The sequence below is a fragment of the Poecilia mexicana genome, unplaced genomic scaffold (assembly GCF_051168715.1).
Source record: "Poecilia mexicana isolate PSO_F unplaced genomic scaffold, ASM5116871v1 scaffold_6, whole genome shotgun sequence".
Lineage (NCBI taxonomy): Eukaryota > Metazoa > Chordata > Actinopteri > Cyprinodontiformes > Poeciliidae > Poecilia > Poecilia mexicana.
Window position 1 is genome coordinate 7,568,306 of NW_028263375.1, and position 24,776 is coordinate 7,593,081.

Genomic DNA, 24,776 nt, shown 5'->3' on the forward strand with positions numbered 1-24,776 from the left:
AAAAGCACACAGCCAGGCACATTTTTAGCTGTAACCCTGTATTTCTAAGGGGGAAGGTAATCTGTCATGTCACCCATAAAAAAAGAAACAAAAGAAAAAAGATGCTGAACTTGGAACATAACAGTGGTCTGTTTCCTAAAGAGAGCAGACTAATTGTATATTTTAAATTTTGTTTGTTTAAATTACTATTAAACATTTAATAATAATTTAGTACTTCAAACAATTTAAAATGATTTTTAAATAAAGTCCCTTTGCCGTAAAAATATAAGGAACAGGCAGAAAGCTCAACAGGAGATGTTGTGATTTTTCGTTACGTAGTATTATGTCCCTCCGCGCTGGCCGTACACTAGAATTTTCACATAGCTGTAAGTTGTCGAAGCTTTTGTTTTGAAAGTTCTAACCCGGAAGTGGCGACAGTTCAGGACCCTGTGTTGTAAACAGAGACCTGTTTTTCGGTCAAGTTCCTCAGAAATGGCCTCAGCCGGGGGTATCCAGATACCGAACCGTCTGCCGCTGCTGCTGACCCACGAAGGAGTGCTCCTGCCGGGCTCTACGGTCCGGTTCAGCGTGGACTCGCCGCGGAACATGCAGCTAGTGGGCCAACGGCTGCTGAAGGGGACCTCCCTGAAGAGCACCATCATCGGAATGATCCCCAACACCAGAGACCCCGAACAGGACTCCGACCCTCTGCCGCCGGTTCACCAGTAAGAACCAGTCCGCTGCTCAGCTGGAGACACTGGTGGGGTTACTGGTCAGATTGGCCTGGGGTTTGTCAGGTCTGGGGCTGTGACGTAACAGGTCATCGGGTCAATGACCAAAAATTAATGAAGTGACTTTCATCATAGACCTAATCAATACTTTAAAATATAGGGCGTAAAACCCCCAAGTCAAATAAATATCTAAAATGAAAAGAAAATTATAGACGAGTCATGTCAAATGAAAAAAAATGGGCCATAAACCAATTTTTTAAAAAATTATATAAAAAAAAATATAAAAAACAAACAAAAAAATCAGCCTAAAAATAGTAATGCATATCCTCAAAAACTAAATATAAATAAGAGTCATGAAAGGGCATCATAAGTAGTCATAAATCAAAAGAAAAGAAAAACTAAAAAATCAGCCTAAAAATAAAATACATACCTATAGAACTAAATAGAGGGGTAATAAATAAATGAAATAAGCATAACCATCCAAAAGATAAAGTGTAGATTATTATAAAACAAATGTAAATCAATTAATTATTAAGAAAAACAGACATGAATCAAAATGAATAAAAACAAAAACAAAGTAAGTCCTAAGACTATACAAATAAATTACAAAAATGTGGCTCATAAGGAAACAAATAACCCCCATAAAAGTTGACACACACAAAAACTAAAAGACAAATAATTACGTAAACCATGATAAACCATTCATCGCCCAGTCAGAGAGGATTTAGTGCCTCATGTCTCAGAATGATCCTAAATGTTCTCAGCAGTGTGTGAAATAACCAAAGGGTAATTTAGCATTTTTCTTTTCATCTGCTCTACCAAAGTTGATGCAGTCCAGGCCAGAAACCACAAGTCTTAAACTGGTTACATCTGGACTGGATCGTGCAACTTTTAGAGAGGAAGTCGTATTAAAGGCAGTTTGGGACTCGTTAAACCTGAGTTATGATGTTTAAAGATCCGGTACCACACTGAAAATTTCAGAATTCGCAGAAGGTTCACTTTCCTGTCCAGGTAAGGCAAGGGTTTTATATTTATACATAATAAAAAGACAGCTTTTATATCCTGTCACTGAGTTACACTGGAAGCGCCTAATTGACTTGTTTTTTTGCTGTGGGAAGCGATTTATTCCAGAAATTTCCAGAGGCCAGCTGTAGCATTTTCACTCAAGGTGACCACAGAGGAGTGGACTTTAAGCTTTTTATCAGCTGCGTCTCGCTCTGCTTGGTTACTCAGTAGCAGCTGAAGCTCCTGTTGGTTTATCCTTTCACCACCAACACCAGTCATCTTCATCCAGGGCTGCAACTAACGGTCATTTCAGCAAATTATTATTCTATTAATTATTCAGATGATTAATCAATTAATCAGATTCAAAAAGCCTTTTATTAAACAGTATTTTAAATAGATTAAAGGATACAAAGAAACAAATTAGTTCCTTTTAAAAAAACAAAATAAAATTCCTAAATGCAACATCACATCCTTCCTTTGGTGTATGCTTCTGTTGATCATTCAGACTATTAATCGGATAAAAAATGTCACATTCTGTAGACTTTTCTTTTAATCCGTCCATTCATTCATTCATTCATTCATTCATTCATTCATTCATCCAGTTTCATTTTGAGATCTAAACAAAAGCATTGTGAAGATCAAACCTGCTGTTTGTGATAATGTTCTGACCCGGTCAGAACCAGAGGCAGACCTGCTTCCTGTAGCAGAACCTAACTCTGTTTTTATTATTTGCTCATTTTGTGGACGTTTTTATGTCTCAGTGTTTTTCTTTCTTTCCTGCTCAGTTTGTCTTCAGCTTCGCTGCCAGATTCAGTCCAACATTTAATGGCTTATAAAGAGATTTTGGGAACATTTTAAGTTGATAAGAGAATCTCCTCTGAAACGTCTGGGAGGGAACAGTCCTTCACTTCCTTCATTCCTTCCTATACTTCATTCCTTCCTTCCTCACTTCCTTCTGACTTTCCTTACTTACTTACTTCTTCTCACCCTTCCTTCTTTCTCTCCTTTTTCTCCTTTCCTTTATGCCCTACTTTCCTTTTATCCTTCCTTCTTTACTTCATTTAATCCTTTCTTCCTTCTATTCTCCCTCCCTTCCTTCCTTCCTTCCTTCCTTCCTTCTGTGTTTCCTTCTTTCATTCTCTCCTTCTTCCCTCCCTTCTTTCCTTCACTTTCTGTGCTCTTTCCTTCCTTCCTTTTGCGTTTCCTCCATTCTTTCATCTGCCCTTCATTCATTCATGCATTCCCTTGTTCCATCCTTCCTTACATTTCCTTCCTTCCCTTACTTAATTCCTTTGATCCTTCCTCACTCTTCCTTCCTTCTTTTTCTCCTTTTCCCTTCCTTCTTTCCTTCACTTCTGTGCTCTTTCATTCCTTCCTTCTGCTCTTTCTTCTCTCCATCCTCTGTTTAAAATCTCTCTCCCTCTCCCTCCCCCCTCCGTCCCTCCCTCTCTCCCTCTCTCCAGGATCGGTACAGCAGGAATCGCCGTCCAGGTTGTCGGCAGTAACTGGCCGAAGCCTCACTACACGCTCCTCATCACTGGTCTCTGTCGTTTCCGGGTTTCCAGTCTGCTGAAGGAGCGGCCGTTTGTCCTGGCAGAGGTAAAAACCTTCGCTTTCATCAACACTGGTGGCTCATATTCATTCTACTATTCAGCTTGTTCTTCCTCGCTGTTGAGGAAAACAAAACCTGCGTTAAAATAAAAATGTTATAAAAAAACCCCAAGATAGTTTCTCAGGATGTTTCTGTTTCTGTTTCTTTCAGCAGTTTCCATTAAAACCCAAGTAAATCCCTGACTGCCACACTGTTATGTTGAAAACAAGAAAATAAATGTTTTCATTCTTTTCCCCGTTCATCAGCAGATCGAAGAGACCGCAGCTTTATTGCTTCGTATAAACTCTTAAGTGGAAGCGTAGTGTTGGGATTCCCACAGACCAAATGAGCCGATGAAACCACAGATCGGGCCGCAGCAGCGCTGTGGTTCTGTCTGTGTTTGCATTCTTTGAACCGTTGCTGTTAAACACCTTCGCTGCCAAGACGAGCTGTTCTGAGGAGGTTTTATCTCTCTGTGGTCGTAAATAACCCTCCTGGCTGCGATTTCTGGCCTTTTAGCATTCTGTAAATGCAGAAAATGTGCTACGATTAAGGCCTTATAGGAGACGGGAACAAAAGTCCAACAGACCTGATGTGGATCAGGGTGTGAATTTCTCCTCATGGTGATCACAGCTCAGTCGGATCACGTCTGGAGGCTCACGATGCCTTCAGGTGTCAATGGAGTCCATACAGCTGGACCGACATCTTAAAACAAAACACACAGGAAGTTCAAAGGTCACATGAACCCAAAGGGATGCACGAAACTCCTGCAGAGCTGCAAGATGACTTTGTCTGCAACCTTAACCCAGTTTCTGATTGACTGACTTTATTTGAATAGGATTGTGTTATTGTATGTAGAATATTGTTGTAAATGTAGCGGATTTAGATGGATTTCCATCTGTAGTCTCAACAAACACAAGATTCAAACATTCATTGTAGATGGAAGAGAAAGGAGGAGTAAATTTCCTCCAAGAATTTTAAGTTAATCTCAGAAATTTTCTACAAAACGTATTATAATTTTTGATTTTGGAAAGTCGAAGAGTTGCTAGAAACAAGTCTGAGATTAACCAGAAAGGATTACTCTCAGAAATTTTTATGAACAACATGGACATTTCTGAGTTTGAACAATTTTAAATTTGCTAGACAAAAATCAAGAAATTTTTAGATTAATCTCAGAAATGTCCTAGAAAATAATTGTACATTTCTGACTTTGTCAGACTTAAAAAAAAAACATATCTAAAGAATGTTCTCGCTACATTTTCTGGCATTTCCAAATAAAAATAATTTTGATCAGTTTAACTAAGCTAAAACAAGAAAAAATTGGTTTGATTTAACTTCAGACCGAGAAAAACTTGTTTGCATCTTTTTATTAGGTGTATGTAAAAATCTGGTGTCATCTGCAAAAATACACAAATGTCTGAGTCTTCTGTCTTTTGTGGTGAAATGCAGGTGGAGCAGCTGGATAAGCTGGAGCAGTACACAACGTCAACAGCAGAGGGCGCTACAGCAGAAGATGGAGAACTGGGAGAGCTCTCTCAGAGGTTCTACCAGGCTGCTGTTCAGGTGTGTTTTATTCAACTTCATTAGCACCTGATGTGGGTTTTAAAAAGCAGGGGAAGACAAAGTGACTCGCAGTGTTCTGGTTCTCTGTGTCATCGTTTGTTTTGCTAAAAATAAACCAAACGCCAGATGCAGCTGCATCGCTGCCTTGCAGCATGAAGAGTTTGCTTGATCTCCTTCCAGAATTTTCCTCCAGTCTCCACACTTTTTCCAAAAATGTGCGTCTTACTGCGTGGATGCTTTTTGTCCTGTGTGTCCCTGTGTTAACCTGTCCCCACGCTCTACAAGATCACATCTCTTGTCTGTTTCCTGATGGATAAGTACATGTGCTTTATGTCCTTTAAAGTTTGTTTATTCATATAAACTGAATGCAAAAAGACTCCAGGGATTGGGAGATTTTGGAAAACGAATTAAAAGGTCAGATGGCTCATGTCAACAACTGAGAAATCAGGTCATTCAGACTTTAGTGTTTTCACACCTGATAGTCCAGTGGACTTGGTTCGATTGGAGACTTTTGCTCTCTTGCTCTCCGTGATGCTTTTTTCCTCTGCTCCCTCCCTGTCCTTTCTGCCCTGCTTGCTCTGTTTTTGGATCCTATTTTTGGAGGCATGTGCTGTGGTGGCGCAGCGGTTAAGCACAACCCATGTTTGGAGGCCTTAGTCCTCAACGCAGCCGTCACAGGTTCGATTCCCGGCCTGGCGACCCCCGCCACATGTCTTCCCCCCCTCTCATTACCAACCTTCCTGTCAATTAACTATCAAATAAAGGCCACCAGAGCCAATAAAACCATTAAAAAGAAAGTCAAGATGATACTTACACTTATTTAGCAGCCCAGAACAGGGATTACAATAAACTTGGAATCCAGAAAAACGACCTTAGCAACTGCGTTTTAGACTCCTATTCTTCCAACCCAGAAAATGAATTAGACCAAAGGATACTTACTTATACTTATCTAGCAACCCTGAATAGAAGTATCTAGTTTATTTACTTTGGATCAACATTATTAGCTTTTTCTTCTTTTTCTCTTTCCTTTGGTTTGTTACTTTGTTTGTATTTCCTTTTAATTCCTGCAAAGCACCTTGTATTGCCTTGTTGCTGAAAATGTGCTATGTAGGTAAAATTACCTTTACCAAATTTGCAACATTTGTTACATGTTTACATTTTGTGAAGAAGGAAGTTGCACTCATTGTATTCTTTGGAGGTTTTCGTGTCATTTCCTCCAGTGGTTCTTGGTGCAGCGCCCCCACAGGTGAGGAGGGGAAAAGGTTTTTCAAAGAGTTTAGTTTGTTTGACGCAGCACATTTCCACAGTGCTGAAATGTAACAAATGTTGCCATTTTGGTCCCCAATAAAACTGAATCTACCGGACTTTCAGGTAGGAAAGCAACCTAAAGCTGACTTGAAGGTGTAGCTTCTTTTTATGACTATATGTAGAAATATCAGTATATCACGTTTTAACTGAGCAGAGGGAAACTGAATTGAAGCTCAGGTTGGAAGTTTGTCTTCCTCAGTGTTTTCTCTGCCGTCCTTTAAAAAGTCAGAATGTCATAGTGCTGCTGCCTCTGTCTGACTCTGTTTGAGGAGTCGAGCTTTGTTCGCCCGTGTCTGCGGCGGCCTGTCCACACATGACCTGATCTTCCCTCGTTGGAACGGCCCTGCAGAGTATCTCTCCTTCTGGAGAACATTTCTCTTTGTCTTCCTGCCCAGCAGCGATTTAGCAAAGATTTGACAGGTTTCCTGAAATCTTCTCCCATCCCGCTGTGTTTCCATCAGCTGCTATTCTGTAATAATTTCTCAGAAGTTGCAAAGTGCAAGAAAGAAGACTTTGATAAGCTTTACAGATGGAAAGATTTGGCTCTATCACAGCTGACTCGGCCTCTTTCAGCTCCTGGAATTATTTGATTTACTGCAAACCTGCAGGGAAACGAGCTTTTAAAGTTCTCAGGATTTAATGTTTTTCAAAGTTTTATATGCGCTAATTTCCTCTTCGTAATAATCGTGTTTCATGTTGATGAGCTGACATCATAGCCCAGAGACAAGAGGTGTGTTTTATGTCTTTTGAAACGTTTCCAGTCGTCTTTGGTTAATTAGTTTGGAAGAAACTTGAGTGAGGAGGAGAACAGAGGATAAATAAGCTTTGATACGTACTCTGCAAAAACTGAATAATGTAATTTTCCTCTTACCTGCTAGCAGGTGTAAGATACAGCATAATAAAATTACTGAAGTAAAAGTAAAAAGTACAGCATAGTAAAATTACTCCTAAAAGTACATTTATTCAGAAAAGCTACTCAGATATAACAGTTTGGACGTATGCACTTCCTGTGAAGTGTGATCGTTGTTCTGGTTGTTGCAGCTTCAGGGAAAAGAGCTACTTTCTTTTTTCCTTGTTTCGGATGCATCAGTTTTCCGTCCCTCAGTTTACTGAGGTTTTCCCAACAGGTTGATGCAACAGAGTGGAAATCCGATCAGGAAAATGACAGATATTATTTTCTGAAGACCCTTTTCAAGTTTCAGGAAAGAAACAAATTTTGACTCCAGGATTTAACTTTTTTTTAAAAATGTAAACATTACAAAAAAAATTTTGCAGTCAAACTGTTTTTTTTTTTTACATTAAATTGAATAAAATTTAAAGCCAACCTTCAGTCCATCCATCGGTTTATGCTTTCTTCTGTTTCCTTCCTTCCTTTCATCCTTCATTTCCTTCTTACCTTCCCATCTCCCTCTTTGATTCCTTCTTTTCTTCCTTCATTCATTTACTTATTCTCTCCTTTCCATCATTCAAATATTCTTTCCTTCCTTTATTCCTTCCTTCCTTCAAACCTTTCTTCTTTTTTTATCCCCTTTCTTCCCTTACTTACTTCATTATAATGCATTGGGTTATAATATTTCATAATCTAATATTATTATGATGACAATATAATAATATTATTGTTATTAATAATAAAATGTTATTAGTTTAACATGAAGTTTTAGAACCCAGTCGATGTTGCGATCAGCTGGAAACTTTATGTTTCCAAACATAAAGTTTGGAAACATTTCTGGCTGTTGGGATTATTTTGGGGTGGGGGGTGGGGGTTTTCGGAGGGGAGGGATAATAAATTCACGGCCAAACTGAGAACACAGAGCTGAAGTAATTCATCCTTTCATAGTTCATATTCCTACGCTGCTGATTTTTACCCAACTCTGTGATTAGTTCCAGTTTCTCCTCCGACCTCATGTTGTAGGCATGCAGTCAGATCGGATCTGAATCATTCCTCCACTTCTCGTCTTCATCTTCCATCTCACAGATGTCCTTTTGAACATGCGCACACACATAGAAGCTCGGTTGGAGCTCTTTTTTGTAGGGCACAGCTTTCCCTGGGAATGAATTAAGTTCTTCGTTGAATTATGTTGTCATGCGAAGACCTGCGGCCAGCAGATGTGCAGCACTAAATTTTTGAAATCACAAGGCGCCCCGTCCATCTCTGTTCCCACAATTCGTGTAAAGATCCACTCTGACGATCTGCAGGTGAAAAAAAAGGAGATTACCGCTGGAATGTTGAATTTTATCAGCATGGGATGAAACAGACAGAATCTGTCTTCTCCGGTTTATAAACGGCTGCAGGTTTCTGAAAACGAAAAGCTCTGATGGATTTGATCGATAATCCGTTTAACCCCGTCAGGAATGATGGTTTGAAAACTTGCTCTTAATGTTTTCTGTCTTCAGGCTGGTGGTTCACGTTTGAAATGAGGTGAACCTGCAGAGCCGCTGAGAAGGAAACGTTGCTGCTGTCTGATCCAAAAGTTTTAAATGTCTATCTTTGTCCTGTGAACCCAACTGACCTGGTCCAGATCTGAAGTTCTCCAGGCTTACTGCCGGACTTTCAGAGTTTACCTTTGGATTTTTCAATAATTTGATTCATTTCAGCCCAATCAGTCATCAGGGTTTCTATGCAATCCTTAAAGATAAAGAAATGTTTGGAATTAGCTTTAAGTGTTATTAGTTCAATTAGAGAACAGAAACATCGACCCTCCAAAGATTTGATGTTTAAAGCCCGAAGACTGCTAAGTTCATTGCCAACCTCAGTAGTCATAAGTGGACTTAAAACATAAAAATATTCAAAATGGACTTTGATGGACTCATTCTCTGACTTTAATTTTCACCTACAATGAGCTTAGTTTTAGGGCGTCTTGTCACTTTATATCCCAATCAGCCGCTGTTGGCCACGCCCCCCAATTCAGCTTCCACTCACATGTGAAAATGGCTGCTAGCAGTTGCACAATTATGCAACAATACATCTTTGAAAAGCAGAAGTGGAGCCTCCTACACAATCAACAAGAATGCAGCAAGTGGTTTCTGGATACTAAGTCAACAAGAAAACACTTATCTTTTCCAGCAGCCACTGTACAGTAAATACAGCAGTAAAACCTGCTGACCAAACATGCTGGGATTGACTGGGGTTGCTAGGTTACAGGTGGAACTTTGGTGGGGTTGCTAGGTAATGGATGGGGCAGAACTCTGCTGAGGTTGCTAGGTAATGGGGCAGAACTCTGCTGGGGTTGCTAGGTAATGGATGGGGCAGAACTCTGCTGAGGTTGCTAGGTAACGGGGCAGAACTCTGCTGGGGTTGCTAGGTAATGGATGGGGCAGAACTCTGCTGAGGTTGCTAGGTAATGGGGCAGAACTCTGCTGGGGTTGCTAGGTAATGGATGGGGCAGAACTCTGCTGAGGTTGCTAGGTAATGGGGCAGAACTCTGCTGAGGTTGCTAGGTAACGGGGCAGTGCCTGCTGATTTGTAACATTACTTTCTGGAGGTTTTTGAAACGGCTCGTAAACATAAACTTATTGCCAAAAAAAGTTTTTTTGAAGCTGTTTTTAGAAGCAGTTGAAACCCAAAGGGAAGTACAAAAATATGCAAAAATCTGTTTTGACACTTGGAAATTTGTCAAGTGGAAATTACCACAATTTTTTTTTCTTGCTTAACAATAATCACTTTGTATTTTATTGAAAATGAGAAAGTTGAGTATTTGTTGATTTATTTTTTTTAACTGGGAGTATTATCAACATTTTAGAGTCCCGACTTAAATCTGATTGAGAATCTGGAGGGAAATGAAAATTATGGTTCCAACCTCAGAGTTGAGCTTCTTTGCCAAAGATCAAGTGGAAACATGAAGAAAATCTGCTCTGTAATTATTAAAAGGACATGCTTTATTGTTTCTTAAAATGAAACCTCTCTTGTGATTGTTGCATAAAGATGATTTAAACTTCAAATCTGGCTGGGGTATCAATCATTTTCAGCTTTTATGGCACAATGTAGCAGATTATTAAAGAATGTGAATAAAAATGGTTGTAAACTCCAGAGATTATTTCTAAAACGCTGCTGGCTGAAAACTTGGCACACCGTGTTGTTACTGACTGAAATATTACTGAGTTATCTGACCAGACATCCTTCAGGTTTCCAAATAATTCAGCTTTTTCACTAATCGCATCACTCCAAAGCCTCTCCCTGCAGCGTCTCTCCCAACCAGGTTCATCGGATCAGCTCCATATAACTCCGCTGTGGATGTCGGCGCTGCTTCCAGTCTCCCCAGTGGAAATATTGGAGCGTGATGAAAGCGAGCTGTAGTTTCAAAACAGCTTATCGTAGCAACGCACAGTTGATGGGATATGACGACAAAAGTTTGTGGAAACATGCTTTAATTGTTTCAATCAGATCCAAATGCTTCTCCTTGTGTGTGTTGCAGTTATTAGGAATGTTGGACATGTCGGTCCCGGTAGTGGCCAAGTTCAGGCGCCTGCTGGACAGTCTGCCCAGGGAAACTCTGCCGGATGTGGTTGCCTCGATGATCCGCACCTCCAACAAGGAGAAACTCCAGGTGGGACCTCAGACTATTGACGGCTCACACTGAATGTGAAGCTGACACTTTGATATCACTGCATGACAAGTAAAAACCATTTGGCTGAGTTGGTAGGAACGTCCGTCTGTTTGTGGTTCATCAAGGTGCTGGATGCAGTCAGGCTGGAGGAGCGCTTCAGGAAGGCTCTGCCCATGCTGACCAGGCAGATCGAGGGACTGAAGCTGCTGCAGAAAACCAGGAAAATGAGTCCAGACTCTGACAAGAGGGTAACCGGGGTTTTCCTTATGCGCTCAAAGTTTAGGACCAGCACAAACCAGCACTTTGTTCGAATGTCACCTAAATAAGACAAAACAGAGTAACTTTATCTTAGCATAAATACAGCTGTAATGTGTATCTCTCAGAGGTCAAAGTTCAAAGTGTTTCATCTGGATTTTATTTGGTAGACACAAGAAGGTGCATAATTATAAAGTGGGAAGAAAAAGGAGGCTCTTGGGAATAACAAGTTGGAATAACCAATAAGGCTGTTATGGTTTTATATCGTCTTTATTCTTGCTTTGGTTGCCATGCAACAAACATTTAACTGAACAGAGCATCAGACTCACATCTCCTTTATGATCCCATTATCGACCTTAACGGCCCTTTCACTCTGAATGTTCTGACTACAAATGACATTTTGGTTTCTTCCAGCCATGTTCATAACTGAAAAATCTAAGAGCAAATCAGACCTGAAGAATCAGATTCTGAATAACTGAAGAATCCTTTACTGAATCACCCAGAGATGAAGTCCTGGATATGGATACATTTTATTTTCCAAATGAAAATCTGAAATGTTTGTCTGCGTTTTTATTCCCCTCCTCGGAGTCGATGCTTTAGGGTCAATGTGAGATCCTCCTTCCACTTTCTTCATATGCAACAATTGCTTTTTTTTTCTGCCAGACTGGTGGAGCTCAGAGCCACAAACTGTGAGAAAGTGAAATAAGTGGGAATACTTTTGTATTGCACGCATTTCTGAGTGGAACCACCAATCAGTGAGAATAAAACCAACCCTTTGTCACCTGTTCAGGTGTTGTCGGTGCGTAAGGGCGGCGTGTTCCCAGGGCGACAGTTCAATCTAGACGAGGATGATGAGGGTGAGGATGGTGATGACATGGCGGCTCTGGAGAGGAAGATCCAGGGCGCCAGCATGCCGGAAGCGGCACTCAGAGTCTGTCTGAAAGAACTAAAAAGGTAAAAACAAGACGTTTAGGTTACTGCAGCTGTTTTCTCCCTGAAACAGCATCTTCAACCATCATTCAACACAGATGTAACATTTAAAACCTGGATCATGACAGAAACCTACAAACAAAATGCAGATTTTATATCAGGGTTTCAAAATCATTTTAATTTTGGGTCAAATCAAGATCATGAATCCTTTTAAAGGGACGGTTGTGCCAGAATGTATTATTGAAACCTTTTCACAAACTGTTCAAATATTTATCAGTTCTTAAAATTAAGTAATATAATTGAATATCTTTCAGTCCCTCCAGGTTTTTGTGATTCTTTTTGTGATTTTTGCAATAAAAATCAAAGTGTTTGTGGCACTAATTTGGAAATATTTGCGCTCATTTATGACAGTAAATGCCACTTTTTGTTACTTGTATCAATCATGGATTATAATCTGACATCAATTAAATCTGAGGCAGCTGTTTAGTACAAGTAAGAAAGTTTTTGACAATTTTGGAGAAAAATCAACGGAAATGGAGAAGCAGCATTCAGCTTCTAGGCACCACAAATCTGGAACAAACTCCCACAAAACTGCAATGAAGATGTTTGTGGGTGATTCAAACGTTTGCCTGACAGAAAAGTCCAGTGATGAAAAAATACATAGAATATACAAGATTAAATTATCCTGCCACACAAAATTTAACATCTATGGTTGACATATTTAAAGCTAACTTATATTTTAATGATTTTTAAGGATGTGTGGACACCGTGTCCTGACTGTGGAAAGCGTCCCTCATCAGTGATGTTGTTGAGCTGAATTTTATCCTTTTTTTGTCTTTCCATTAAGCTGGTAACGTGTCGGGTCTGATTGGGTGTTTTCAGGTTGAAGAAGATGCCTCAGTCCATGCCTGAGTATGCGCTGACCAGAAACTACTTGGAGCTGATGGTGGAGCTGCCGTGGAGCAAAAGCACCAAAGGTGCACAGAGTTTGGCCCTTTTCTTTCACTTAGCTGCTCATTATTTATTTATTTAAGGTTTACTTTAGTTTTTCTCTCAGAAAACACAGAGAGGACATTAACTTGTAGCAACGTTTAAGCTAACAAGGGGTTTGCAAGAAAAAAGGAGTTTTGCACAAAATAAAAAGTTTTTCCACAGATATCCATCTCTTCCTTTAAATTGTGGAGATGCATTATTTTAAGATCAAGAGGAATGGGAGTTGTGAAAATTAGTTGCACGGTCAGCTGGTCTTTCATCTTATGCATATTTTCATTTGCATCGAATAGATTTCTTTATTTTCTAAGAGGTCTGATTTGCTGATTCTGTTACATTTTTCTAAGGACACATTAAAGAGAAGAAATGAACAAATTCTCTCTATTTAAGCATCTAATAATTTGTATGTAAATTTAATTGCCCTGCGTCAACAAACAGGAAGTCTGTCGATGTGTTTACAGACCGGAAATTGTAGGAGTTTTCAGTTGTGATGCAATTAACAGATTAGTGCAACTCTTAATTGCAAAGGCAATAAAAAGCGTTGATACCTTAATGTGTCATTAAGTGGAAATCAGTGTGTTTGGCTTTAAGTGTCAATATTATCTTACTCAAATGGAGCCAATTCTATGATGCTGGAAAACTTTTCTCAAGTGTAAAGATAGCTGGATAACAGATTATTCCCAGTTTGTGCGCCAGGAATGTTAAACGACTCAGATAGCTTATATAATCCTTTAAAAGTAATCAGCTCCGTCCAAACAGTCAAATGTCACGATTCGTCTGAAGAGCCGGGTTTTTCCTGGAGGCCTCCTGGTCTTTGTGCAGCGACAGAGCTGGCCATCAGCCAGCGAACATGTTGGAGCATTTATCATCTGAGGAGATAAACACCGTATCTCCCAGAGGCAGCATGTGGGGGAAGCAAAGCTACAGCTCCAATCAGGACAAGTTTGGAAAATACAAATAAGAATGGACGCTCCCACATGTATGTATGCATGAGCGGTTTCACTCGAGGCATCTGGGATGGCGGGTTGTGGTCAGGAGGATCAGCGTTCCAGGGCTTTTGTTGCAAGGAACGGAGTAAAGAGGAAAACAGCATCCATCCAGGATGCAGCTGGTCCCTGCAGCAATCGGGGTTTTATCCGGCCACCAGCGCAGGACAGTTTTGACCAGTGTCCAACTCACTTCCAAGTAAGCCCAGAACTAAAGAGCTACATCTCTTCCTCCATTGGCAGTGCATGTTTTTATCCCAACATGCAGCCGGACCACAGAAGAAATTGTTCAGAAGGGACAGAATAACTGACATAACACTGTCAATAACATGGAGGAGCATTCATGAATGTTTAGGACTGTTGTCATGCAGAGTTACTCGGTAAATAACTACACCTTTAATGCAAAGATGACACTTTTAATGGACTTTTAATGCAAGTTTTGATGGAACTTTGCATTAAAAGTGTCATTATTTACCCAATGACACTTGACCGACTGAGCTGGTCACATCACTACGATGGCGCCTCAGATACATTGTAGATGGAAAAAAATAGAACTGAATTTATACCTGAAAACTCAGAAATTTTTTTAAAAGATAATAAAATTTCAAATTTTGAAATGTCAAAAATTTGCTTGGAAAAAACCCCCCCAAAAAATGTTAGGTTACTCAGAAATTTTCTAGAAAAAACATGAACATTTCTGAGTTTCAAAAATTACTGAGTAATCTCAAAATTTCTGGTTTTTTTCTAGCAAGTTTTCAACTTTTAGATCTCAGAAATTTCTGACTTTTTTTCTGGATGCTTTTCTAGATGAACAGAGATGTGTTCAGTCCAATTCAATGTCCAAAAGAATAGAAGCTGTAAAATACGCTTATAAAACAAGATGGAGGATGAGGGCGTGCTGACATCACTCTGAACTGTAGAGATCCAAAAAAATATCCTGATTTTACAAAAATGAAATCTTCAAAAGCCAAACAAATCGATTTATTGTCTGACTCTTGGTGGAAGAATAACCTTCCTACAGACGTGGATTCATTAAATCTAGTCTAACTTCGTCGTTTTTTCTGTTTTCAACGTGTTCAGACTGCCTGGACATCCGAGCCGCTCGGACGCTGCTGGACAACGACCACTACGCCATGGACAAGCTGAAGAGGCGTGTGCTGGAGTACCTCGCCGTCAGACAGCTGAAGACCTCACTGAAGGTGATTTAACCCGATCTGGGCTTCAGTCCCACTGAAACCGAGAAGAAGGGTAGATTCAGAGTTCAGGATTCAGATGATCAACATCAGCAGATAAAACATCAACACTCTAAGGCTTTGGCTGCTTAACGCCTCATGGACAGCTAAGAAATGTTGGTGGAATCAACTAACTCACGCTCTTTGGTTACCTAGCAACTCACTCATTCTTTGGTTACCTAGCAACTCACGCATTCTTTGGTTACCTAGCAACTCACGCTCTTTGGTTACCTAGCAACAACCAACTGAGTAACTTGTACTGAGTTATATAAAAACCAGAGTCTGATTTTTCTTTTCTGGGTTGCTATGGTGATTCTCTTCTTTGCTGGAGGAGCAGAAAAGGCGGGAAAGAGACAACAGCTTAAACAAAAACTCTGTGTGTGAAAATTAAAAGTGATATCAAAACAGATCTTGAACCACGAATGTCAGAACCTTCTGGTGGCCACTTGTTACCATTTTTATGTCTCTACATTGTTTTATTTAGGAGCTATGAGGCGTTAAAAACCCGTTTGGCTCCAGGTTAGTATGAAAGGTTCAGGCTGGGTGTGCGTTCTCTGCACTCGGGGCTCATTTAGTAGAAAACTGTAAGTCCTGCAGCGGTGGGAGACACATTGGGTGAAAGCAGAGAAAAATACCCATCATTTGATGTATAAACCCTGGGCACAAAAGTAACTTAAAATGTTTCTGAATTCTTCACAGAGTCAAATGTGAACTTTCTGTGGGAAAATCATAAAAAAACATAAAAGTCATGAAGCTTCAGTTATAATTGTGTAAAACCTGTAAAAGGTATCGAAATACCAGTTCAGTCAGATAAAGTCCAACCATCTGTGATGTGTTTAAACTTCAAATGTTTTTTCTGCTGGACCGTATGGCAGAGCTGTGCCTATTTTTGCACATTTTGAAAAACTGTTTTGATTTATGACAACGGTGTATTAGGGCCATTGTAGATAAAAATAAAAAGACATTTGTAAATTTCTGCCAAAGAACTCAAGAATTTTGAGATTAATATCAGAAATTTTCTATTTAAAAAACTTGGAAATTTTGAGACTAGTTTCAGAAATATTCTGGAAAAAAAAAGTCGAACATTTGCAAAAAACCCCCTGAAGTTTTCATATTAATTTTGTATTAGAAAACATGAACGTTTCAAGTCGAAAATCTTCACCTTTTGGAAATTTTTGGAGTCTCAAAAGTCGAAAATTTTCAACCTTTGAAAATCTGACATTTCTGAGATGAATCTCAAAATTTCAGAGGAAATTGGTGAAATTTATACCTCATTATTTTCTGTCTAATACGTCAACATAAATCATAGTTTCCACAATTCCCAGTTGATGTTTTTTGCTTAGTATGAGTTCTTCTAACGCCGTCAGAGGAGAGCCAAATAAAACTGAGGAGTAATGTGAAAAAAACTGGCACTGAACTGTTTTAATAAAACGCACTGGCTTCTTCTTAATCCTACTTGTTAAGAACGTCCTCCCATGTTTCCCTGGATGTTTCTGCAGGGCCCCATCTTGTGTTTCGTTGGACCTCCAGGGGTCGGAAAGACGAGCGTGGGACGCTCCATCGCACGGACTCTTGGCAGGGAGTTTCATCGGATCGCTTTGGGAGGCGTCTGCGACCAGTCGGACATCAGAGGACACAGGTATGAGTCGGCGACCTTTAGCAACCCAACTGTGACCTGAAGTTTCTCCGAAAAATTGAAATTTATGAGTATTGATCTTTAATCCTACGCAGAATGTAACATCACTGCAGTGTTTCAGGACAGATGAGTTGCTGACATTATCAATCACTTTGACGCAGAGTGTTTCAACAGAAAAGGTTTCTTTTTTATCCTGAGTTTTTCCCAGAAGTGCACCTGCTGCGGAGGAGCGAGCAGACCATCTTTCGTCTACTTGAGTAATTTTCAGTCATCGGAGAGGCTCACAAATCACATAGAGCTGCATGGACCCTGCAGAATCATCACCTGCGTTTGATATTTTTAGGCCTATAAAGAGATGAGGCGCTTCAGAAGCGATCACGGTCCCAACAGAACCTCCACTGTCAGACCTGCTTGGCTCAGTCCGACCCGCGTTTCTCATGACACCATCAGGAGCAGCGATGTTGAAATCACTCAAAGACATTTGACACCGATGCTCATAAATATTGATTACATAAGCTGCCGCTCCCCATCCAACTCTAAACAGGACCCACATGCAGAACAACTGATGGGTTTTCTTTTACCATAAATAATCAGGGCGGTTCTGGTTCTGAGTCTGGCTGCGACAAACATCCATGACGTGAGAGTTCATGGAAAAGCCTCAGGAGTCCTGAGTGTGATGATGGACAGCTGATGGACAGCAGGGATGAAAGCACGAGGACACCTAGTGGACAAGATGGAGAACGACAGGATAAACAGAAACATGACGGCTTTATTCTCTGAACATGTACATCAGATTATAAAACCCTTTGCATCAAAACAAAATAAAAACGATCTGATCCTCCCGCTTAAACTTTTAATTTGAAAGAAATCACACCAAGGACAGTGAGTGCATCCTGTCGGCTCCCGCAGGATTCAAGAGAGATTTATTTATGAAGTCCTTAAATTCAGACTGTGCAGCTTTCTAATAAAGTTCAATCTAACGTTTGATTGAAAGCCTAAATTTGGAAAACTTTACAGTTGAAACCAGATATTTTCGTACACCTAATAAAAAGACACAAACACGTTTTTTCTCACTGTCTGAAGTTAAATCAAATTAAACTTTTCTTGTTTTAGGTCAGTTAGAATCACCAAAACTATTTCTGTTTACTAAACACCAGAAACATTAGCGAGAGCCTTTTTTAGAGATTCTTTATAAAATGTCTGAGTATTTAATTTGAGCAGGAAGGTCACAAGATTTGTTTGGATTGTTTCAATGTAAAAAATATTTCATATTTCAAATTTCTCAATGACTTATTGATCTGCATAATTGAAATAAAAGTTAGCATATATATTTTACTTAACATTATTGAAATTGTCAGGTTTTTTTGTTACGTTAGACATGTCAAAACATTATATTTTGTTATATTTTAGTTGACCTAGTCTTTGCTGTAGAATTTAGAATATAGTTACAAAATATTATTAATAACAGTAATAAATGATTTGATGCATTAGTGAATTGAAACTGTCTTCTTTAGTTCATTTGCATTGTTTTAATTTGCAAAGTATGGTGCTGAAAAAGTTTGAAAACCTTGAAAGTGCTTGAATTTTAATGTGGGAAACCTGTACAAACCCGGCCGTGTGAGCATCTCTGCAAGAGAAAGAAGTTTTGTCCGTTCAGGTGTGTGCTAGCACAACGCCAAAGACAAAAACTTCAGCAGTGACCTTAGAAAAGTAACCTCAGCTGCTCATCGATCAAAAGGCCAGTTACAAACTATTCAAACTCCATCATTCTACAGAGAGAAATATTATCAGTAAATGGAAAACATTTAAATCCAGGATCTTCCCAGGACATCTGAGCAGAGGTTCAGAGTGTGTAGCTTAGAGAAAAATCCCAAGAGCTCCATCTCATTGCAACATTTGTTACATTTTTCAGCTGTTGCAGTTTGCTTTCAAACAGCCCTGTGTCCAAACCCACTGAGGAACCTGTTCCCCTCCTCGCCTATTGGGGGCGCTGCACCAAGAACCACTGAAAGAAACAACAGGAAAAACTCCAGATGTAACCATTGTTTACATTTCTTCACCAAATGTAAACAAAAATGATGTGACTCCAGATTTTATCAATTGTTTTTAAGAAAGATCACGAGCTGTTTCTCCCGCTGGGGTTAGTGTTTGTTTTGCTTGTTTTTACCCAGAATGCCCTGCGTCGTAGTCCGCTTCCTGCTTCTGGAGTGTTCACATTCAAACTGCACCAGAGTTCACTTCTACTAAATGGAGACCGAGTTTTGTAGGAGGACCAAAGTTCACTTTTACACATTCACACCTCCACAAACAAACCGGACTTTAAGAAAAACGGACTGGAGTTTGATTTAAGTGGACTAAACAGGACTGATGTGAATGAATCCTCAGAAAAATGACTAAAATAATATGCAGGAACAAATGACTTTCTGTATGAAGTCCTTGAAATGATTGATATTTAAACTGTCCAGTCACGTAATAAAGTTCAGTCTAACGTTCGATTAACAGCTTAAATTTTGAAAACGTTATTTACAGTTGAAATCAGATGATAAAAATACATGCGCAATTTTTTCTCACGTTCTGAAGTGAAATCAGACCAAATTTCTCTTCCGTTAGGTCAGATAGAATTACCAAAATTATTTCTATTTGCTAAATTTCAGAAAACTTTATCAAGAATATTTTTTTGAAATATTTTTGTAACTTACTGGGACCAGTCAGTTGTACAAGATGTAAGAAAACATTTATATTTTGCTGAAAAGTTACTCATGAGTTAGAAAACGTCAATTAAAACTAAGTTATCTGCACTAGAAACTTCACCAAAACTACCTGGTGTTTTTGCAGTGCATGTTGGCGATGAAGGTTTATATTCCGGGCTTCGGGTCTGTTGTGTCTCCAGGCGGACGTACGTGGGCAGCATGCCCGGCCGGATCATCAACGGCTTGAAGGCGGTTGGAGTCAACAACCCGGTCTTCCTCCTGGACGAAGTGGACAAGCTGGGGAAGAGCCTGCAGGGAGACCCCGCCGCCGCCCTGCTGGAGGTCAGACGGCTGCCTGTCATGGAGTCCTGCTGATGGGTCCAACCTTTAAATTGATCAGCATTTCTTCTTCCGTTTGCTCCTTTCCAGGTCCTGGACCCGGAGCAGAACCACAGCTTCACCGATCATTATCTCAACGTGGCCTTTGACCTCTCCCAGGTGCTCTTCATCGCCACTGCCAACACCACGGCGACCATCCCGCCGGCTCTGCTGGACAGGATGGAGGTGCTGCAGGTTCCAGGTCTGGCTCCTCCTCTCTTAAATAAAATGTATTTATATTTATTTAAAGTCTTTTTACAGATTAATTTATAACATTAAAGTTAATTGGTGCATTATTATCATTATTAGTATTAGTAAAAACTGTTTGACCGTAATCACTTTTTTAGTTTGGAGGAAAAAAAGAGGAAACTTTACAACTTGAGAACAAAGTCCCGCCTGTAAAGTACAAGGGTGGCAGTATCATGCTCTGGGATTGTTTACTGCAGGAGGAACTGGTGGACAAATGGTTGGTTGGTTGGTTGGTTGGTTGGTTGGTTGGTTGGTTGGTTGGTTGGTTGGTTGGTTGGTTGGTTGGTTGGTTGGATGTCAGTTGAATGCTGAATGTCGGTTGGATGTCAGTTGGATGCTGAATGTCGGTTGGATGTCAGTTGGATGCTGGATGTCGGTTGGATGTCAGTTGGATGCTGGATGTCGGTTGGATGTTTGTTGAATGTTGGATGTCGGTTGGATACTGGATGTTGGTTGGATGTCAGCTGGATGTTGAATGTTTGTTGGATGTCAGTTGGATGCTGAATGTTGGTTGGATGTCAGTTGGATGCTGGATGTTTGTTGGATGTCAGTTGGATGCTGGATGTTGGTTGGATGTCAGCTGGATGTTGAATGTTTGTTGGATGTCAGTTGGATGCTGGATGTTGGTTGGGTGTCAGCTGGATGTTGAATGTTTGTTGGATGTCAGTTGGATGCTGGATGATGGATGTTGGTTGGATGTCAGTTGAATGTTTGTTGGATGTCAGTTGGATGCTGGATGTTGGTTGGCCGCCCTCCCTCCCTTGATGTCGGCCATCTTGTTTTTACGGCCTCGGCCTCCAGGTTACACGCAGGAGGAGAAGCTGGAGATCGCTCACCGCCACCTGATCCCAAACCAGCTGGAGCAGCACGGCCTGACGCCTCAGCAGCTGCTCCTCCCTCAGGACTCCACCCAGAACGTCATCAGCAGGTACCGCCGGACCAACAGAACCGGGCCTGGGTCAGACACCGACCTCAGGGTCAAAGTGCTGGGATGAAGCCTGGTATCTCTGTGGGGTGATTCCATGTTCTACCTGAATGATCTGGTGTTAACTTACTGTAACCCAATCAGAACCACAGGATTTTGTTTTTTGTGTTCTACAGAACCGTCTCGGTTGGAGGCACCTTTAAGTTTTTCTTCTTCTGCTGAATATTTTCTAAGCTGCTGTAGTTTTCCCAAGCAGCGTCACCTGGTGTAGCCGCCGTGTGTTGCGCTGACGCAGGTCCGTTTCCTGTCGTCGCTCCGACAGGTACACCCGGGAGGCAGGCGTGCGCTCCCTGGAGAGGAAGATCGGCGCCATCTGTCGAGCCGTGGCCGTCAAGGTCGCTGAAGGTCACAGAGTGAAGGAGGCGACGCCCTCTGGACAGGAACAGCAGCAGGAAGGTTGGACGCTTTTGGTAGTTTAAATTAATTTAATTCAGCCTCATTGGACGGTTTCCATCCCAGTAGAGCTGCAATATTAAACATTTCATTCAAATTCAAAAAATGCTTTATTGATCCTAAAGGGAGATTACGTAGTAAATGGATCTTTTAGCGAACAGTTTGTCCAAAACATAACATTCTATTCTGTGTGGATCTACTTTTTAAGTTGTTACTCCATTTACCCAATCCATTGGGAGTTCACACATTGTGATTTAGGTTTGTACTTTGACTAGGCCACTCCAAAACATTTGTTTGGTTGTTTTGAGTCATTCAGAGGTGAACTTCCTGGTGTGATTCAACTGAATGTCCATATGGACGGACGATACGTCCATCTGTCCGTTCATTTTTTCTACCTACCATCCATCCATATCTGTAAATATATATCTATGTATAGATATATATAGATCTATATCTCCAAGGTTTTGTCGTGTTTTCGTCAGATAAGGCAGCGCCTCCAGAGATGCCCATCGTGATCGATCATGTGGCCCTGAAGGACATCCTGGGGCCGCCGCTGTTCGACATGGAGGTAAGCAGGACGGCCTCGGAAACCCATCGGGCCCCTCGGGAACGAACCCGTCGGGCCCCTCGGGAAGGAACCCGTCAGACCCCTCGGGAACGAACCCGTCGGGCCCCTCGGGAAGGAACCCATCAGACCCCTCGGGAACGAACCCATCAGACCCCTCAGGAACCCATCAGACCCCTCGGGAACGAACCCGTCGGGCCCCTCAGGAACCCATCAGACCCCTCGGGAACGAACCCGTCGGGCCCCTCGGGAACGAACCCGTCGGGCCCCTCGGGAGCCCGTCGGACCCCTCGGGAACGAACCCGTCGGGCCCCTGAGCTTTCCTCCCTCGGCTCTCCGTGTGTCCGCAGGTCTCTGAGCGGCTCACGCTGCCCGGCGTGGCTCTGGGTCTCGCCTGGACGCCGCTCGGCGGGGAGATCATGTTCGTGGAGGCCAGCCGCATGGAGGGCGAAGGTCAGCTGACGCTGACGGGTCAGCTGGGCGACGTCATGAAGGAGTCCGCCCATCTGGCCATCAGCTGGCTGCGAGCGAACGCCAGGACCTACCAGCTCACCAACCGTGAGTCCAGGGCAAAGGTCACAGAAATCCGACAGCAGTCTGAACAAAGCGATTCTATGATGGAGTATCAGGGTTACAATAATAAAAATAAAATATATAATAAAATCTGCAGAAGTTTCAGTCCATGCTCCACAAAAAGCTTCGAGTTGTGAGCAAAAATAAAAAAAAAAATCAGATTTCAGAAAATAAAAAATGGAATTCAGGGAAAAACAAAAAATTAAAATTCGGGGGGAAAAATCAGCACTGCAGAGTGAAGCTGCCCGTCGGAGCCGCTCAGTGACTGGATCTGTGTGTGTGTCTGCCTAGTGGTGGGCGGTCCGGATCCGATGGAGGGGACGGACATTCACCTGCACTTTCCCGCCGGAGCCGTCACCAAGGACGGCCCCTCTGCTGGCGTCACCATGGTAACCTGCCTGGCGTCTCTGTTCAGCGGCCGGCTGGTGAGGTCAGACGTGGCGATGACCGGAGAGATCACGCTGAGAGGCCTGGTGCTGCCGGTGAGCTCAACGTCGGGTCCAACTTCCTGGTTCAGCAGCTCTGCAGGGCGGAGCTTCAAAACGGAGAAGGTTCACTTCCTGTCCACATCCGGACCTGGATTCAGATCCGAACCGTTTGATCCCCACATCCATCCATCCATCGTCTCAGGACTGTCTCCTCCAGACTGGATGAGCAGCGGTTCTGCCAGCGGTTCTGCCCCCACAGGAAGCTCCTTCCAGCTCCTTCCAGCTGCTTTTGTTCTCCTGGCTGCGAATGGCTGCAGGAACATGGAGTCATAAATTACTCTCTGATTTTTCATCCTCGCTGCTTCCCGTTTCCTCTCCTGCTGCTTTGACTCATCTTTTCTCATCTTTTCTCCTCTTTCATCCAAAGTTGTAAAAATCTTTTACCAAAAAGAACAGATCAGCCGTTAAAACAATCCGTCTGGGGTTTATTTTGTGAAAATCGTCTTTTTTTCCCTTTCCGTCAGGTGGGCGGGATCAAGGATAAGGTCTTGGCGGCGCACCGAGCCGGCGTGAAGCGGGTCGTCCTCCCAAAGCGGAACGAGAAAGACCTGGAGGAGCTGCCGGCCAACGTCCGGGCCGACCTGGACTTCGTGATGGCCGAGAACCTGGACGACGTTCTGAACGCCTCCTTCGACGGCGGGTTCCCAGCGAAAGCCGGCACGCGTGCCCACCCTCAGATCAGCAGCAAACTGTGAGGGAAACCAGCAGAGGCGGCCATGTTGGAAACTAATCATATCGATTTATAGATGTGAAATAATTGGAAGCTGCATCTTTGAGTCAAAGCTGCTGTTCTTTCTGAAGACATCTGGATTTATTTTTGATGAATTCAGTTTATTAATAATACAACAAAGTAGCTGGAATGAACTAAAGTGAAAATTAAATGACTAATTCTCAGCCTTCAATAAACAAAATGTTGAATTATTGAAGGTTCTTGGATGGTTTAGCAGAAGTCGTGTTGGAGAACTCCTGAAAAACTTTTGATTTAGGAACTTCGTAAAAGTCACTTGAAGACGTCTAAGTAATTTAGTATTTCAATTAGATTTTACTAAGTCTGAACTACGTTTACATCGTTTCATTTTAAATTTCAGAAAACGTTTGATTTAGTAATTTTACTTGATGCCTGTTTTACTTCAAGAGGAAATAAAATATTTTTGTTGTCCTAAAGTGCATCATTGTTCCTTTTTTTATTTTTCCATTTTAAAATGTACTTATTCATACATAATTGGGCTATTTTATAATTTTTTTCAGCGGCATTAAAAATTCAGAAATTGATATTAATTTCTGAAATGTTCCCGATAAAAGGGAAATTTCTGAGTTGGAAAAGTTGGAAAATTGCAAGAAAAAAGTCAGATTTTGAGATTAATCTCAGAAACATTTTAGAAAAATCATGGAAATAGATTCAAAACTCAAATTTTAGATTTTTGTTTTAAAATATTTAAGATAAACGGTTTTATTTTTAGACAGGGTCAGTATTTTTAACCTTTGTTTTCACCAAGTTTGCCTGAAAATGGTTTGAGGTTTGTAAATGTAGGTTGTTATGCGTGTTGTGGCCACTTGGGGGCGGTGCTCACTTTTGTTTTCCGGGCTGAAACGTCAACAAAATATAGTTTAAATATTTGATCTGTCTCCTCTGGTTAGCGGAGCGAATTTCAGCTGCATTTAAGATAAATATATCAGAAACCATCGATTTGTTGTTTTGTTTTTT

The 24,776-nt window shown here is 41.3% G+C and overlaps 1 protein-coding gene across 1 annotated transcript; it reads left to right on the forward strand.

The window, feature by feature from the left end:
• The first annotated feature begins 350 nt into the window (after window positions 1–350).
• Window positions 351–24,235, forward strand: lonp2 (lon peptidase 2, peroxisomal). The gene is made up of 17 exons (XM_014973774.2): window positions 351–704; window positions 3,179–3,314; window positions 4,756–4,869; window positions 10,590–10,721; window positions 10,847–10,969; window positions 11,767–11,930; window positions 12,789–12,883; window positions 14,963–15,081; window positions 16,614–16,753; window positions 19,641–19,782; window positions 19,870–20,020; window positions 20,869–20,995; window positions 21,315–21,448; window positions 21,928–22,013; window positions 22,361–22,568; window positions 22,875–23,065; window positions 23,536–24,235. The coding sequence occupies exons 1-17, from the start codon at window positions 472–474 to the stop codon at window positions 23,764–23,766; spliced, it is 2,526 nt and encodes an 841-aa protein (XP_014829260.2). The 5' UTR covers window positions 351–471; the 3' UTR covers window positions 23,767–24,235.
• Window positions 24,236–24,776: the final 541 nt, after the last annotated feature.

Excerpts from the sequence above, each read along its gene's own strand:
- lonp2 (XM_014973774.2), top strand. The coding sequence starts at position 472 with ATGGCCTCAGCCGGGGGTATCCAGATACCGAACCGTCTGCCGCTGCTG. Across the intron at positions 10,722-10,846 it reads CCAACAAGGAGAAACTCCAG|GTGCTGGATGCAGTCAGGCT; the intron begins GTGGGACCTCAG and ends TGGTTCATCAAG. Across the intron at positions 19,783-19,869 it reads CCGCCGCCGCCCTGCTGGAG|GTCCTGGACCCGGAGCAGAA; the intron begins GTCAGACGGCTG and ends GCTCCTTTCCAG.